Source organism: Haliotis asinina, chromosome 5 (genome assembly GCF_037392515.1).
Source record: "Haliotis asinina isolate JCU_RB_2024 chromosome 5, JCU_Hal_asi_v2, whole genome shotgun sequence".
Taxonomy (NCBI): domain Eukaryota; kingdom Metazoa; phylum Mollusca; class Gastropoda; order Lepetellida; family Haliotidae; genus Haliotis; species Haliotis asinina.
The window spans coordinates 25,391,237-25,407,032 of NC_090284.1; the positions used below are offsets into that span (position 1 = coordinate 25,391,237).

Here is a 15,796-nt window from a genome sequence, read left to right on the forward strand (position 1 = left end):
GCATACATGTAATTTGTTTAAAGATTTTTGTTGTTGCTGTACAATATCAGCAATATTCCATCTATATGGCGATTTTAAAGATTTAAACCCAAAACTAAACATGTTAGAACTACATCAAAGCTATTTTGGTTTGTATCTGAACATGTGTTAAGTTTGACACAGAAAAGGATATATGGAAATACGAGCGTCAAATTCATAAAGCCTATCTCAGCTTTAGAGATATCCTTATTTTGTATTTGGTAGGTTAAATGTGAGTTTTCGTGAAAACATGATAATGGTCTACTAGTGGATCCCAAGCGACTTCATTTATGTTCGTTCCATTCCATATGTTATTCCGAGTACATGTATTTAATTTAACATTGTCTTCGGTTTTGTAATGTATTTACCCGTATGTCAAAACGTTAATGTTAAAGAATAACCTTCTTGCTGGGACAGATTCAATACCGCGTAAAGAAATGTACACAATGACGAACATCATGTTGTAGTACCCAATTATCATGCTAATTTTAGAATTTGTTTTTGAAACATGTAAGTGTTCCGGAAGTTACTGGATTGGAAAGGGTTTACCCTCAACATAATTTGTGAGTTGGATATGTTTGATGTCGAGATGAAAATGTGTTGTGCTAAAGAAAATTGTGTCTTGAAGTAATGTAAAAACAATAAAACAACACATTCTCTGTATATTACAAAACATCCCTTGAACCGTTAAAGCATGCATGATTACATTTTCAAGGTCGTATTTCGTTGACACCATTCATTTTTGAAGAAAAGCTCGCCTTACAAAACTATGACACTGTACAAATGACAAACAATGACAAGATAATTCGTTTTACAATGAGTACTATTCCTTGATTATTAGAGGTCATAGGACAACCAGGGCCTTACTTTAAATATATTTAGTTCAAACTAATTTTTATTCGCAGTAACACGAAGCAGTGATATTTGGCTTAGTTTTGTTGTTGTTGTTGTTGTTTTTTTAATAAAATGGCGGCAAATTGTCCAGAAATTAAAGTATCTTTACAAGCGTACATTTGAGAAAATACATCATAGTATGAATTTTTGTTAATATATTTCGCAAGCACCCATCCATCAAATACCTCCAATGAATTAAAAGATGTATCTTCAAAAGTTCAAGCGTGCATGGATAACTACGATACAAAGAATCGTTTGGCCAGAAGAGCGCCAACCATGAAAGGCTCATGTAACCAAAGGAGGTTTGACCAGAACAGCACCACCCCGGAACGGTTCAGTGGTATAAACGTAACGGAATGATGTTTGACCCGTAGAGCACCAACCATGAAAGGTTCAGTAGAATATATGTAACGAAAGGATGCTTGACCAGAAGTGCGCCACCCATGAAAGTTTCAGTGGCATAAATGTAACGGAATGATGTTTGATGAGAAAAGCGCAACCCACAAAAGGTTCAGTGGCACAAATGTAATTGGATAAGGTTTGACCAGAACAGCGCCAATCAAGAGTGAGTGAGTTTAGTTTTACGCCGCGCTCAGCAATGTTCCAGCTATATGGCGGCGTTCACTAAATAATCGAGTCTGGACCAGACAATCCAGTGATAAACAACATGAGCATCGATTGGGAACCGATGACATGTGTCAACCAAGTCAGCTAGCCTGACCACCTGATCCAGTTAGTTGCCTCTTACGACAAGCACAGACGCCTTTTATGGCAAGCATGGGGTGCTGAAAGCCTATTCTACCCCGGGACCTTCACGGGTCGCCAATCAAGAATGGTACAGTGGTATAAATGTACAGAAAGGAGGTTTGACCAGAAGAGCGCCATCCACTAAAGGCACAGTGGTATAAATGTAACGGGGTGAGGTTTAATCTCAACACGACATGGGAAAATTCGATGGCTTTCCACGATGACTGGCATGTACTCAAAAGTAGATCCGGGTAAATAGATGTTTTTTCTCTCACTTTATGTTTGAAACTATTCAGTCAGCGAAATAAAAACAAAAGTAAAAGAAGCGACGAAACACTTCAAGTTCAAAATGCAACGTCTCTAAAGCAGACAAGCAGTTGCACATATCGAGTAGATCACATCACTCATTCTATAAACACATAGTGACAAGGCGGAAAAGTGACCGAAACTGTTCATATTAATCTGTCGGAATACACGAACGGCATGACAGAGGCTATCGCTTGAACCGAGCCGGAACGATGTTGTGCTGGCATTCCTGTGACGTTCCCCACGACAGCCGAGCGTTGACACAGACAGGGCATCAAACGCTGGACTTTGAGAGCGTCTATTGGCAGTTTCCACCAAGTGTACATCCAAATTAAAACCCATGTTTATACTTCTCTTAAACATTACCATTTGTCATTGTTTGATCTTTAATCTGTCATCCCGTATACATGGGAATTGTGGCGTTGTGGTGACGGGTAATGCACGTATGAGGTGGGGTAACGTTCTCTTGTCTGTTCTATAACCATTTTCAGTATCCGCCTGCGAATATGTAATCCAGCTGACAAACCCCTGCATGTACAGATACTAGAAACTGTAAATCGTAATTTCACGATATTGATCTCGAAACAGGTCAATACACATTGGTATATACACAAAACCCAGAAAAAGTAACAAATTATTTTTTCTTCACAAATCAATTATTTCTAAATGTTTTTATTTTTTATTTCAATCATACCGCTGTACATTACTAATTGGCATTGGAATTGTATGAAGAATCGCCCATCCGTTTGTACAATGATTACTTGGCATTTAAATGCATCATAGTAGGTTTTTCAGTCACACTTTCACACATTCCAACGACATTTTTAACCACTCATTTCGTTAGCCAGTCAATTGCCGAATATATGAGCAGACGAGCAGTTGTCAACTGCATACCTATAAGGAATATACATCGGAAACAACAACCACTACTTTTCATTTACCAGATTTAGGCATGTACTACTTAACATTTTATAGGGATAATCAGATATATTCTTTTAAACATACACTTGAGATACCAGAATCAGTTTTGTGCATTATCGACAGATGAAAATATTTCCGTGATTAGATGGGCACATGTTTCTCCAACTCAAGCACCAGTCACAAACATATATAAAGACATGTCAGTTGTTCACAAAAACACCAGGTCCACACACCTTTCACTGTACCAATGGCATATGGACTAAACAGTCCAGTGATTGACATATGACACACGACGACAGCAGAATCACTGGAGATGATACCAAGTGGTCGAGAAAACGTGAACGCATCCTGCTCCACCGGCGGTTCGAGTCAAAAACTCACTGAAAGGTTAGTCAGTGGTTCGACTGAAAAACAATCGCGAACGTGAGGTACGAGTGAAATTAATGAATTGCATCGGATATCATTTTTGACAGTGATCAAATTTTAAAATGTCCCCCACATGTCTTCCATTAATACTTTTGAAAGCTTCATTGGGGCCTTGAATGATTTAACTTTATCTAATAACTTGACTCAATAGCATGAGTTAAAAGTGTAACAGAAAACACCACATGTCGGAGCTGTTGGAATATTTGCACGACATGATAGGAAAGCTTATTTGTGGAAAGTTCAGTCAGCCCTTTTGTCATATAGCTTTGCAATTTGCATGATATAGGTGATGAATATCACTATATTTTGATCTGTCCATTATGTATTGCTGAACGTATGTACTACCTGCCAAAGTTATGCTGTAATAAACCCACAATGGTCAAATGTCGAGCTTCCAGTGTACAAAACTTGATCTCATGAAAATATCAATAAATATTGTAGTTTAAAATCTGGTAAATAATCCAGCAAATCGTTCCGCCATTACATGATACATGTTTTCAGTAATGTCATTTGTGCCCCAAGTGGCTTGTATATCGGCCTGAGGAAAATATATATCTGTTCTGTGTTCACACTGAATCATACTATTAGACCATCTATATAGCGTAAGATATAGCCCATTAGAAAAGTCAGAAGGTGTATATAAAATTAGAATGTTGGTGTGAAACTTATCAGACACGTCACAGATTGTCAGTTTTCTTTCATAAACATGAACATATGCATGAGGCTCCAATGAAAATATATGAATGGACATTTGTAGTTACAAATGCACACACATATTGTTATAACTTTTTCGAAAGAAAATCGGCCACAGAAATATGAGCAACATACCCACTTTTCAACACTACAGTTAATATCTAACCATTTAGTGTAGTTGTAAGTCTAAAACCTGGAAGAGATTGCTAAGTGTACTTGGCTTTTTATCAAATTACCTCATTATTTTAAAGCAATTTCAGGGTTTTGCTCCTCGAACTGACAACCCCAAGCCCCATTACCCCTTGCCCCATCGTCTTTGCTTATTCAACACTCGACTCGAAGACATTAACAGCTGCCCCGTGTAAATGCCCATGTCTTTGTTTCAGATTAGCCTGAACTATTTGCCAAACAAATCGGGAGCATTTTAATCGTATCACAATGTTTCCTGAAATTAATCTTCAATTATAAACACTGTGAACATTATTCAAGGATGCATAAAAGGCGACTATGCTTGTCGTAAGAGGCGACTAACGGGATCGAGTGGTCAGCCTCGCTGACTTGGTTGACACATGCCATCGGTTCCCAATTGCGCAGATCGATGCCCATGTTGTTGATCACTGGTTTGTCTGGTCCAGACTCGATTATTTACAGACCGCCGCCATATACTGTAATATTGCTGAGGGCGGCGTAAAACTAAACTCACTAACTCACTCATTATTCAATGATGAATATATATTTCTATCATTTGATCAAACCATCCGTAAATTCTTAAATTTCTTTTGCTTCGCAATTTCGCTTAGTTAAAGAGATATTAATGTAATCCTCCAGAACAGGTTTCTTGTTTCAAAGATGCACCTAACGTGTAAATAAATACTACCAGACTTGCGTTTTTGGATACTCAAAATGTTCACAAATTCAAGTAGTTAGTTTATACATCAAAATATGTACGTCCATACAGTGTTCAACTAAAATAAACAAATACTTTATGTAATTCAAAATACACCGTCTCACCCTTATAAGTAGAAACATATTTTGTGGTTAAACTGGAGCATACATTCAATGTTGTGACGAACAGGGATCATATTTTGACTTTTCAGTTGTGAACTTCTTGTTAAACAATGTCTTGTTTAAGAGTTTAATATCCTCGTAGTCTTTACTGAATAAATACGACATACATGCCAGTTTGATCAATTTGGTTATGATTGTCTTTTGATGAGACTGCTACATAACTAGTGTAGTCCATATCGACTAGATAAATGATAAATAATATCTTTCACACATAAGTAATACGGCTTCAAAGCTGCGTATTCGTATGACGATGCTTAAACAACTAGGTGGGCGATGTTTTAGCTGAATTATATTTCAGTTAACTCGTCTTCTGTTAATGTAACGCTAATCTGCATCTTGGAGATAAAATATGGTGTCCTAAACATATTTTGCAATTTTTTTTGTTTTTGTTATGTCTTTATTATGTTGACTTACGGACTTCAGCTTGCATGTTTCAGTGCAATGTTCCAGTAGAGATGCGTGCAGGTTTACCAAAGAAGTGTTTCAGATAAATATACAAAATCTTAAATTGCTTTGTGTCTTCAACAACATAAATTAACAAATGCATACATTTACATCGGGGAAAGATGTTAACTGTATGTAGGAAGCTATATTCCTCTGTACTATCTAACTGTTAGACAGCTTTTACACAACGGTTATAAAATGCTGATTCAACTAACTTTGTGTTAGTTTGATACATCTTTTTGGTGCTAGAAAGCTACAGACTATCACCACGGGTATTATAAAAGGATCAGCTTGGTTAAGAAATACCCTACCGACAGACAAAATCAGAGGCAGTCAATGCGAGTACGTTTAGCCAATGAAATCACATTAGATGTAAATCAAGTGTTTTTGTGACATTTCAAAAGCAATTCATACAAAATATTTCTTTGATAAAAATATCATCACTTAATACAAAATTGAATTTAATAATTTGGCAGTAATCAGAGTTTTGATGAGGAAACCTCATCTATTGCAAAACATTTTTGCTCTTTTGTTGTTACAAACGATTCTTCATTATTTAGGCTTATGGACATCTACCTCAGTATTCGTGCAATGTTCTAGTAGAGGTGCTTGTGCTTTTAGCAAACAAATGGTAAAATATCTTACTTGTATTAGTAATAGTCTTAACATAACTGATAACAATACTTTTTACATAGTTATAACTACAGTTAATCAACAGAAAGAGGCATTGACCATTGTCAATAGGAAGATATCCTCTTGTAAGAAAATGTTTCTAAAAAGGAAGATTTATCAGATTATATTAAGAACATGACATCACACCCTTGATAATCTTCAAATATAATATCCCTTAGAATAGTTTCGACTCTCAAATTCAAAGCATGTCCCATTGCAAAGGTGGAGAGTCCTACATGTACATATGGAGATACCTACACTGTTTGTAAATATGGGGGGCAGCATCATTGACTTTCAGAGACCAATTCATAGAAGTTGACTATTTTCACTTCTTGAAATTTTACACACACAGACACACAGTCACACTGATCCAGAAAGGCAGATGGACAGCAAGACAGTCAGACTAACAGAGACAGACAGACAGACAGACAGACAGACAGACAGACAGACAGACATTTGTTTGATAATGATTCTTTGGTCTTGATGGATTGAACAGCAGTTCCATTTTAGACTTGGTGGTTTCCTTGACCCTTAACGCTTTCTAGAAAATTTGTGCATGGAATCCTCATTGTCACTGTCAGAAAAACGAAAAAACAACTTCGAGATATAAGAATAGTTTATTTGGTTAGAGCATCACAGGACAATTAACACAACAAAATAAATAAAATCAACAAATAAGAAGAGTAACATTCTTAAATTTGACATAAATCACAAATATCAATTTTGAGTATATTGTGTGTACATCATGCCAGTATGAACTATAACTATATGTATAGGATTGGACATAAGCACAGAATAACCACCTTGCCCTCCTCTCTGCAATTTAATGCATCACATTAACTAAGAAGTTTGCCAGTTTTGATTATGGTTTGAAAACCATTTGCACGCAAATAGGTACATCTTCCAGTATATCTATGTGAAATGTTTTATATCTGAACAACAAATGTATTTTCATCAAATTATGCTCACACACGTATTTAATATTTCCATATTTCAAATTATCTATCTGACTAGTCGACAATACAACTAGAAACCTGTACATCATTGTTGTAATTCATTCAAATTTGACAAACATTTTAAAATATTATTTCCTACTGTTTCAAACTGATTGCTAGATAACAGGACCTTTACAAACTTGTCTCAATGACAATGTCCATGAGGTGATTATAAGAGTGCTTGCATGGAATAGATAGAGACTAATGCCAGTATGCACAATCTAGAATAGCTTCATAGGTAATACATGTATGAACACTTGATGGAGGTAAGTTGTGTTCACAAATATGAACTGATTAAGTCAGAAGTCAAATCAGTTACAGATTTCATTAACAAACCTGTTATTTGCTGTTGATTGTATAGAACAACCTTCCTGTCTCAGCTTTCTGGTTGTAATGCCACTCATGAGACCTAATTGATTTTTTAAGGGAAAGTTGGCAAAAATGGCATTAATAAATTTGGTGTTTAAGTTTACAATTTCACTATAAGAAGTCAGTTGTTTGACTTTCATTCTAGCCTGTTGATGCCAAACTTAACTGACAAGTCATCATCTCAAGTGCTTCAGATGACGACTCTCTCAGCGTGTTCCATGCTACAATGAATACACTATCTAAATATAACATTAATTTGTCATAAATAACATCCATGAACAGTTGCTGAACTCTGATGTTGAACACTCTTTTCCAACACAAATGGAATAGAAAATAACTCCCGCCACCCACTTAAAAAAAAATATGAAATTTAATAGCGGGTAATCATTTCACAGTAGGCTTATGCTTGAATCTGACGAGGCTATGATAGCTAACAGATCTGTGGAAAGAAATGGCACGAATATGTAACACAGATGAATTAAAATGAGAACAAAGCATCATTATTCTGGTCTATCTCGAGAATACATGCATGAAAAAATATATTCTGCATTACATCAAATATGGCTAAATATCACAGTGTCATAAACTGCCATGAGTCTGAATCAACCATAACATTAAAATAATACAGAAACTATTGAAATATTTTCTCAAAATGAAATTTCAAAAGGAGAGAGTATACTTATAAACAGCATCAATAACTGTGTCACTGTAACTTTGTACACAATTCCTTGTTTCAAGTCACAAACCTATATTCTGTACAGTAGCCATTACCTCTAGTTGATCAGTATTCTGATTACAACATCACCAATGGTGTATAGATGACTAAATAATTTCAATATTTCATCAACAATCATGGAAAATATCTTAAAATAACAGAAGTTGGAAGGAAGTTTGATAAAAAGGATAATGTTTTCATAAGTGATTTGGCCTGAACAGTGATATTTTATCAGAATGGATTACGTATGTAAAGGCTGTGCACCAGTTTAACTCTATACCCCTAACTCACAACCATACATTATTCTGTAGAATTCACCTCTCAAGATTTACTTAACTATCCAGACTAAACATTCATATACTGAACAGCAAAAGAAATGTAATTTTCGAAAAATGAAATCTCATAAAAGTAAGTGTTCATGTCTATGAAAAATCACAAAAAGGCAGAGTTGTGTTTCTTTTGCCGGTCAGTACAGGTTACATATTAGTGTCTGTCTGAGATAAACATAGCACAATTACATTGTACCACTATGTTACCAGGTCCCTGTACTATGAGCAAATATATACAGTAATTTATGTGTAAAAGTGCATGAGTCTGTCTTTACACAACAATAAAAGGTACATTACATATCTGTATCAGAATCATCAGTGATGTCTTGAAATTGATCTGTGTTTCACTGTCTTTTATTACAGTCCCTAGTAAGTTAAGTGTCTGTTACTAGGGATTCAACAGGTTTTAGTGTGTGTTGCTAGGGATTCAGCAGGTTTTAGTGTGTGTTACTAAGGATCACACTTGGTGTGAGTGAGCATGATTTTACACTATTTCTTTAGCAATGTCACAGCAGGATCACAGTGGGGTAAACTAAAAATGTGCTTAACACATTGTACCCATGAGGGGAATTGAATCCGGGCCTTCAGCAAAGATGAGCTTAGCCACTCTAGTGCCCGGGATCACACTGTGTCAACTGTTACTAAACATCCAAGTTGTCAAAGGACCAATAGTCTGTCACAGGGGTCCTAACGTGTAGTCTGTCTGTTACTGAGGTCCTAAGGTGTAAAATGTCTGCTACAGAGGTCCTAAGGTGTAAAATGTCTGTTACTGAGGTCCTAAGGTATAAAATGTGTTACAGAGGCCCTAAGGTGAAAAATATCTGTTACAGAGGTCCTAAGGTGTAAAATGTCTGTTACAAAGGATCCAATGTGTCATTTCTACTCTTGTCCCTATGGTTACCTGATAGGTGTCTGATACTAGGCGTATATATGTGTCATGGTTCTAGTGTGCCTGCAATACACAGTCAGATGTGTGTTTTGTGTTCTGCTACACAGAATATATCAAGGCACAATGGACTGGTACATATGGCAGGAGAGTCAACATAATATCACAGTCTGTACACAGCTGCAAGAACTCCTCACAACATCTGTGTGGCGGTGGTCAGGTGCTCATAAGTGCGTTACTGTGTCAAGTGTGGAGTATGGGGTTTGGTGAAGCCAAAGCACGATGGCTGGAATGTGGCTGGATAGTGAATACTTATATATGATTATGAGCAAAGCAGTCTTTTCTTGCTATCATAAATATTGATTTGATGCACCTGGTGAGGATGAAGACAGGACTTCACTGTCATGGAACACACATAATTAACCAAGGACAGTGACTGGAAAAGTTAAATCAATAAACTAAATAAGAATTCTGGTGTCATATCTGAGCAACTCTACACAAATTATACTGTTCAGAAGAAGTCAAACTGTAACTTTATTTTTTGCAAATGTCTACTGGTAATCTGTCATTACATGATAGATGCACTACAGTCATACGACGGATGCACTACAGACATACGACGGATGCACTATAGTCATACGATGGATGCACTATAGTCATATGACGGATGCACTATAGTCATATGATGGATGCACTATAGTCATACGACGGATGCACTATAGTCATAAGATAGTTTCTCTATAGTCACATGACAAATAAAAAGAGTTTTGAACTTGTTTTGAGATTTTCAACAAATTACTGACAGGCAAATGTTGAGTCATATGTCGTCATGTCATGTAATCCAGATACCACTGACAAACAAGAAACTGAACATGCAAAATGTGAACATCTGTTAGAACTTCAGATAAGTAAAACATGACCTTTTCCATGACCATTTCAAGAGACTTGTTAATACAAGCTACACTATACATTTCAACATTCATGTTAGTAAGATAATTCAGGGTTTCCTTTAGCTTATATTCTAGAATAAACAAACAGTTTTCTTGTATAATCTTCTACAAATACTGCATATATTGCAATTTCCTTTTGGCCATATTTTACACCCTGGTAGATAGAAGATCTTGAAAAACCCTGCATGTGTAGACCTGGTTCACAAAAACACTTGTAATAGCAGAAATGTGAAAATCCATCAGTGAGTTGGAATCTTGTCATGTTTCACATAAGTTTTAATATATGATATCTTATAAGAAATAGAAAGGTACAAGAAGAACATGAAGCTTGAAGACTGTGATCAAATAATTGAGTATAACTGCTTCTTTCCAATGATTACCTTAACAAGGATGGAAGTGAATTGAATGTTAATATTTTAGGTGACAAGGTGAAATCTGTGTTTTGTAAGGGGAAATCAAACAAGTGATACATTTATAGGATTCAGAATCTCACAGCAAAGTTGATGTGCACACACTCCTTGATCATAAGGCATTGGGTTAAAAGGGATACTACTTGGGGAGAACATGTGTACAAGCTGCACTATCTAGGACTTTCACTACAGTGCTTTGGTAAACTTGTTTCTTGGACTTCTTTTTGATAATATGTGAGTAGGTAACGGGCACATAGAAACATCAGTCCCAACTCAGGAACCATAAATATGTACTGTGAATAATAGAGTAGAGAATGTATCACCAGGATTCTCACCAGTAGTATCCCTTGTAAAAATGTGTATCGGCTCATGTACACATCACTTGCATAATAGTTGAAAATAACCATGGACGGAGTTCTGTATGACAAATATAATGTGTAAACATGACAATAAATCATAAAAGTGGACGGAATACTTGCATCCTCATCACATCGATGCATCTAACAGCTCATGAGCATCATACATTTTCAAGGACCAATCCAGAGCAAGAACGTTCTTACCAATGATGCATCCAGCAGCTCATTAGTATCAAACTGACTTAAAGGACCAATCCAGAGCAAGAACGTTCTTACCAATGATGCATCCAGCAGCTCATTAGTATCAAACTGACTTAAAGGACCAATCTATAGCAAGGACATGCTTACCAATGATGCATCCAACAGCTGCTAAAACTGACTTAAGGAATTACCAAAGGCAACAACAATTTAAAATAACAAAATAAGGCCACATACTTCATGCTAACCCTTTGCTGTTAAACAGATTTAAGACTCCAAAACCTGGTACGGTCTCGATTGTGCGAATCTTGTGCCATGTGAGTTAAAATCACATCATTAATATCAGCATCAGCAGTACTGCAGCAATAAAACTTGGCAAACAGTGAACAATTTCATTCAGATGTCAGTTCATACTCAATAATAAGATGTTCAGACTAAACAAATGTTACATTATCTATATACTGCTTGTGAAGTGAATGTATGACATGGCTAGGATGCATCACTACTCTACAATTTTGACACATTTAGATTTCAAATTTGTCTCCTGGCTGGATTCAGGTAAGAAATTAATGCAGACTACCCCCGAGATCAGAATAAGAGACAGTTTAACTTGTTTCATGGTTTTCCTATCTACCAGGTGGCTTCGTTTCCCTGGTCGCCTTTGCTGGGACCAGGAGATTTGCGACTCTTGGGTGTGGCTGGCTTGCTTCTAGGTGTGGGTGGTTTGCTTCTAGGTGACGGTGGTTTGCTTCTGGGTGGGGGAGATTCACTATTAGGCTGCTTGCGTCGTGATGACTTCCTCCATTTGAGGTACATGATGCGTGACTTCCATGTGAGCCATCTGAAGTGAAAGAATATCAGTTTACAGCCACTTTAAATACACGTACAATCAAGTCATTTACAAATGCTTATTGTTTTACTGTATCTTGTCACTTAAAAACTTCAGATGTGTATGTATTTGTAATGTATATTTCTATAATATGACAAAAGTAGTTTGTCATAGTCTATACCTCACAGATTGATATACATTATGTTTCTCTATTATTTGTAAAATCATTGCTGCAGTAGTGATGTCTAAGTTCAGGAGGCTCTGAGGCTGTTTAGGATTCATGGATAAGATGTGATCCCTATACTCTCTGCAAGGACATAGTGAAACCCTATCATTGTAATAAAGAGACAATGGGTACAGCCTAGATGAGAAAGGCAATGGTACATGTAGACTATTTTTGATAGTAAGAAATATGCTCATTTAAATTGAAAAGTAGCTCCAGATAGAACCCGAGGAAATCTAGACTTACTTCGTTTAAGGTTTTAGCATTGCAGGGCTAGGCAGTAGGGAAAATAATGTGGTTCAGGGATTGTGAGACAGACTATTTGGTGCATGTTGTTGAACAAGAAATGTTAGAACTTGTGCAATTTAAGCTGAGAGCTTGATTATTGCCTGAACTTGATGATTCTGTCTCACTGATACCAGACCTTTGCTTGAGTTTGTTGGTGATAAAAAGAACCACACTGCAAAGTGGTCTTTATTCATGAATGATGGAAAAACATTCTTTACATAATATCGTGAAGTAATGACAACAATAACATTAGACCTATCTCGCGTCTTACACTCACCCTGAGAAAATGATCCAGGCAATAACACTAAATCTAACAATCTACATGATTGTAGTATGCATGTCAAACATTTAGTAGCATTATAAAGATGCTTTGTGGGAATGATTCAAATAATAATCATAATGAGTCATTCAGACATCTCAAAAAGACGATCCAACAGAGGTGTATGTTCAGGAGATGAAACAGTAGATATGATACACAAAGACAACACAAAGTCCTGCTAAGTCCAGTGATTATATAACAAGATGGCTATTCACTCCCCAGGAATGCTGGGATTTGCTGACTTTACTTTCAGAGACAGACAAGTTTCATTCCATCTGTAACAATCTCCCTTCTGCATACAGTTTTCTACTCTCTTGTGGGAGACACCTGGGGTGAATGATCTGAATAGTATTTAGGGCACAAGAAGGCCCTGATAGAGTAATCATTACTGATCAGTATTATGAGCAAGTGACTGAGCTTGACCAACATTCCATTTGGTCTGTTTTAATGACCATCACATGGTGCTATTGATCTATCTTAACCTGGATATTTATCTGCTAAAACTGATGTGACCAGTAAATGGCTCAACACAGAAGCATTTATTCTTAGTTCTACCACTGATCAATAGTTCAATAATCAATAACAGTTCTGCTATCATGAAAAGCAGTAAATTCTTCTTCAGTGGTAAGGAGTATTTTATTGTTGTTTCAAGTCCAACTTCATATGAAACAATCCGACTGATGTTCCACTTATAATGAAGTGTAAACTGAATCTTCTCAACCTAATGCTGTAGTAAACCCTAAATTGAGACAGTTGAAGATGTTTGCCATGTAGGATGGACACATGTATTGGTAAGACACTGACAAAGATCATAACTGGGATGAAATCTTTACATTGAACTGAGGTTCTGTAGATCAAGGGCCAAGGCATAACTGGAGCAACTTAAGGCAGTCAATAGACCTCCTTCACCTGTTGACATGTGCCTTGTAAACTTCATATCTATATGAAACCAGCTAACTATGTGTTCTATGCATGAAAATGAAATCTCCATAGTTGCACCAATAACATCATGTTGACATAGGATATACTGACAGCTGTGTAATGGTAGAGGAAGTGCAATATTCAGATATTGAGGTAATCCGCTGAAATACTCTAGGTACAGATGGATATTAAGGGACTGACAATACAGCAACAGAACACAAAACACTCAGTGCTCACAAGAAGAATCTTGTAAAATATCTTGTGTATATTTAAATGATAACAATCAAATATTAATAATATCTAATAATTAATTAAAACTACAGGGATTTTTCAGGTGATCAATTAAAATGATAAATAAATAGAATTAATGGTAAACTGTTTACTATGAATATACAACGAAAAGAGATTGAATTATTAGTTGTGAATTTGGGAGTCCTTCAGCATATACATGTCAGCTGTTGATTATACCTGTCAATGCAGAAAGCCATGAATATATGCCAATATACATGATTCATGGGACAAAGCCATCAAATATCATACTGATTTCTCACACATGCCATAACTAAGGTTTCAGCATGTGACTATATAAGGAAGGATCCACATGTACTGTCAGCTGTAAATGTAGTAGATTCTCCAATACTACTATCCAGAAAACAAACCATGTATGTCATGAGACAACAACTGCTTCAGTTTTGTGTGTGGTGCAGTGAGGCACAGATCATAAGAAATATGACCAGTTCCACTCATAAGAATAATGTGATACTGTGAAAGAATAGAATTCTGAAATACATAAATAACTTCACTTTAAAAAACAAAAGTGTGTGACTCAGTTAGTGATAAAGAAAACAGCATCAGCCAGGTTGGCATGGATGTGGTGTTATTGCTCATATATATGAAAGATAACCTAAATTTAGTTTGTGTCTCTATTTGACCACCTAATGTGAGTGAGAAATTATGTCTTATTCTACTATTACTTGAGACATATAAATGGTTAACAGTGACTATCCATATTACAGAGTACAGTCCACAGCCTACACCTAGAAGTCATGGCACACCAGGGATTCCTCACAAACACTTATTACAAAGTAGGGCAATTCCTCTGAACTCAGACAAGAAGTTTCTTTTACTCTCTTCTCATCAGAATCCTCAATTTAAATAGCTTTAAATAGAATGTGCAACTTTCAAATAAATGAATACAGGGCTCCTACTAGGAATTTCTGGGAATGGGCACAATAGTTCAACAAACGATGAATGAATTTTTTTTCTCCCACAGTCGGACACATTCAAGCTAAATCAATGGGCAATAATTAATTGAGCCTCAGCTAGTGGTTGACATGAGCAATGACAACAGGGGTTAGGTGTGTGATTAAGAAAAATCAGCCATGAAATCACATACTCCAACTCTCATCTTATCAATTGTGCAAAAGAATAACTCAAACTGTTTCAAAATTATCAAAATCATTTCATGTCATACTGGCTAAATCTTCAACATTGACTTGACCTACATTCCAGGAGGAACGAGTTTGTGCAAGAGACATAGATCCTGGAGACACAAGATAATATGGACACAGCATACACAGCACATTACAATACAAACACATACCTGCCATGAGGCACAATAATCTACTTACATCACCTACAATAACAATACAAGAACATCACGTTGACATGTGCACTAGTAAAACAATGGCTGCACTAAAATGTCATAGTACAAGCATTTGTAGGGCTTTCTCCAGTTGCCATGGATTAGTTGGAGAAATGGGAAGCTAATTATGGAGTTTACCTGCTATTTCTCGGCGCCATCACTGTTTGTGAATAA

General features: G+C 36.3%; 1 protein-coding gene across 9 annotated transcripts in view; it reads right to left on the bottom strand.

Annotated features, from left to right (window-relative positions):
- Positions 1-6,791: 6,791 nt before the first annotated feature.
- The window catches only part of LOC137283273 (coiled-coil domain-containing protein 154-like), a 77,552-nt gene continuing 68,547 nt past the window's right edge, over positions 6,792-15,796 (bottom strand). For 7 of the 9 annotated variants that reach the window (XM_067814721.1, XM_067814719.1, XM_067814716.1 and 4 more), the window contains one exon: positions 6,792-12,238. In XM_067814721.1, the coding sequence (XP_067670822.1) occupies positions 12,028-12,238 (211 nt within the window). In that variant the 3' untranslated portion in view covers positions 6,792-12,027. Of the gene's footprint in view, positions 12,239-15,760; positions 15,783-15,796 lie in introns of all 9 variants that reach the window. The other 2 variants (XM_067814722.1, XM_067814723.1) reach the window with 2 other exon arrangements.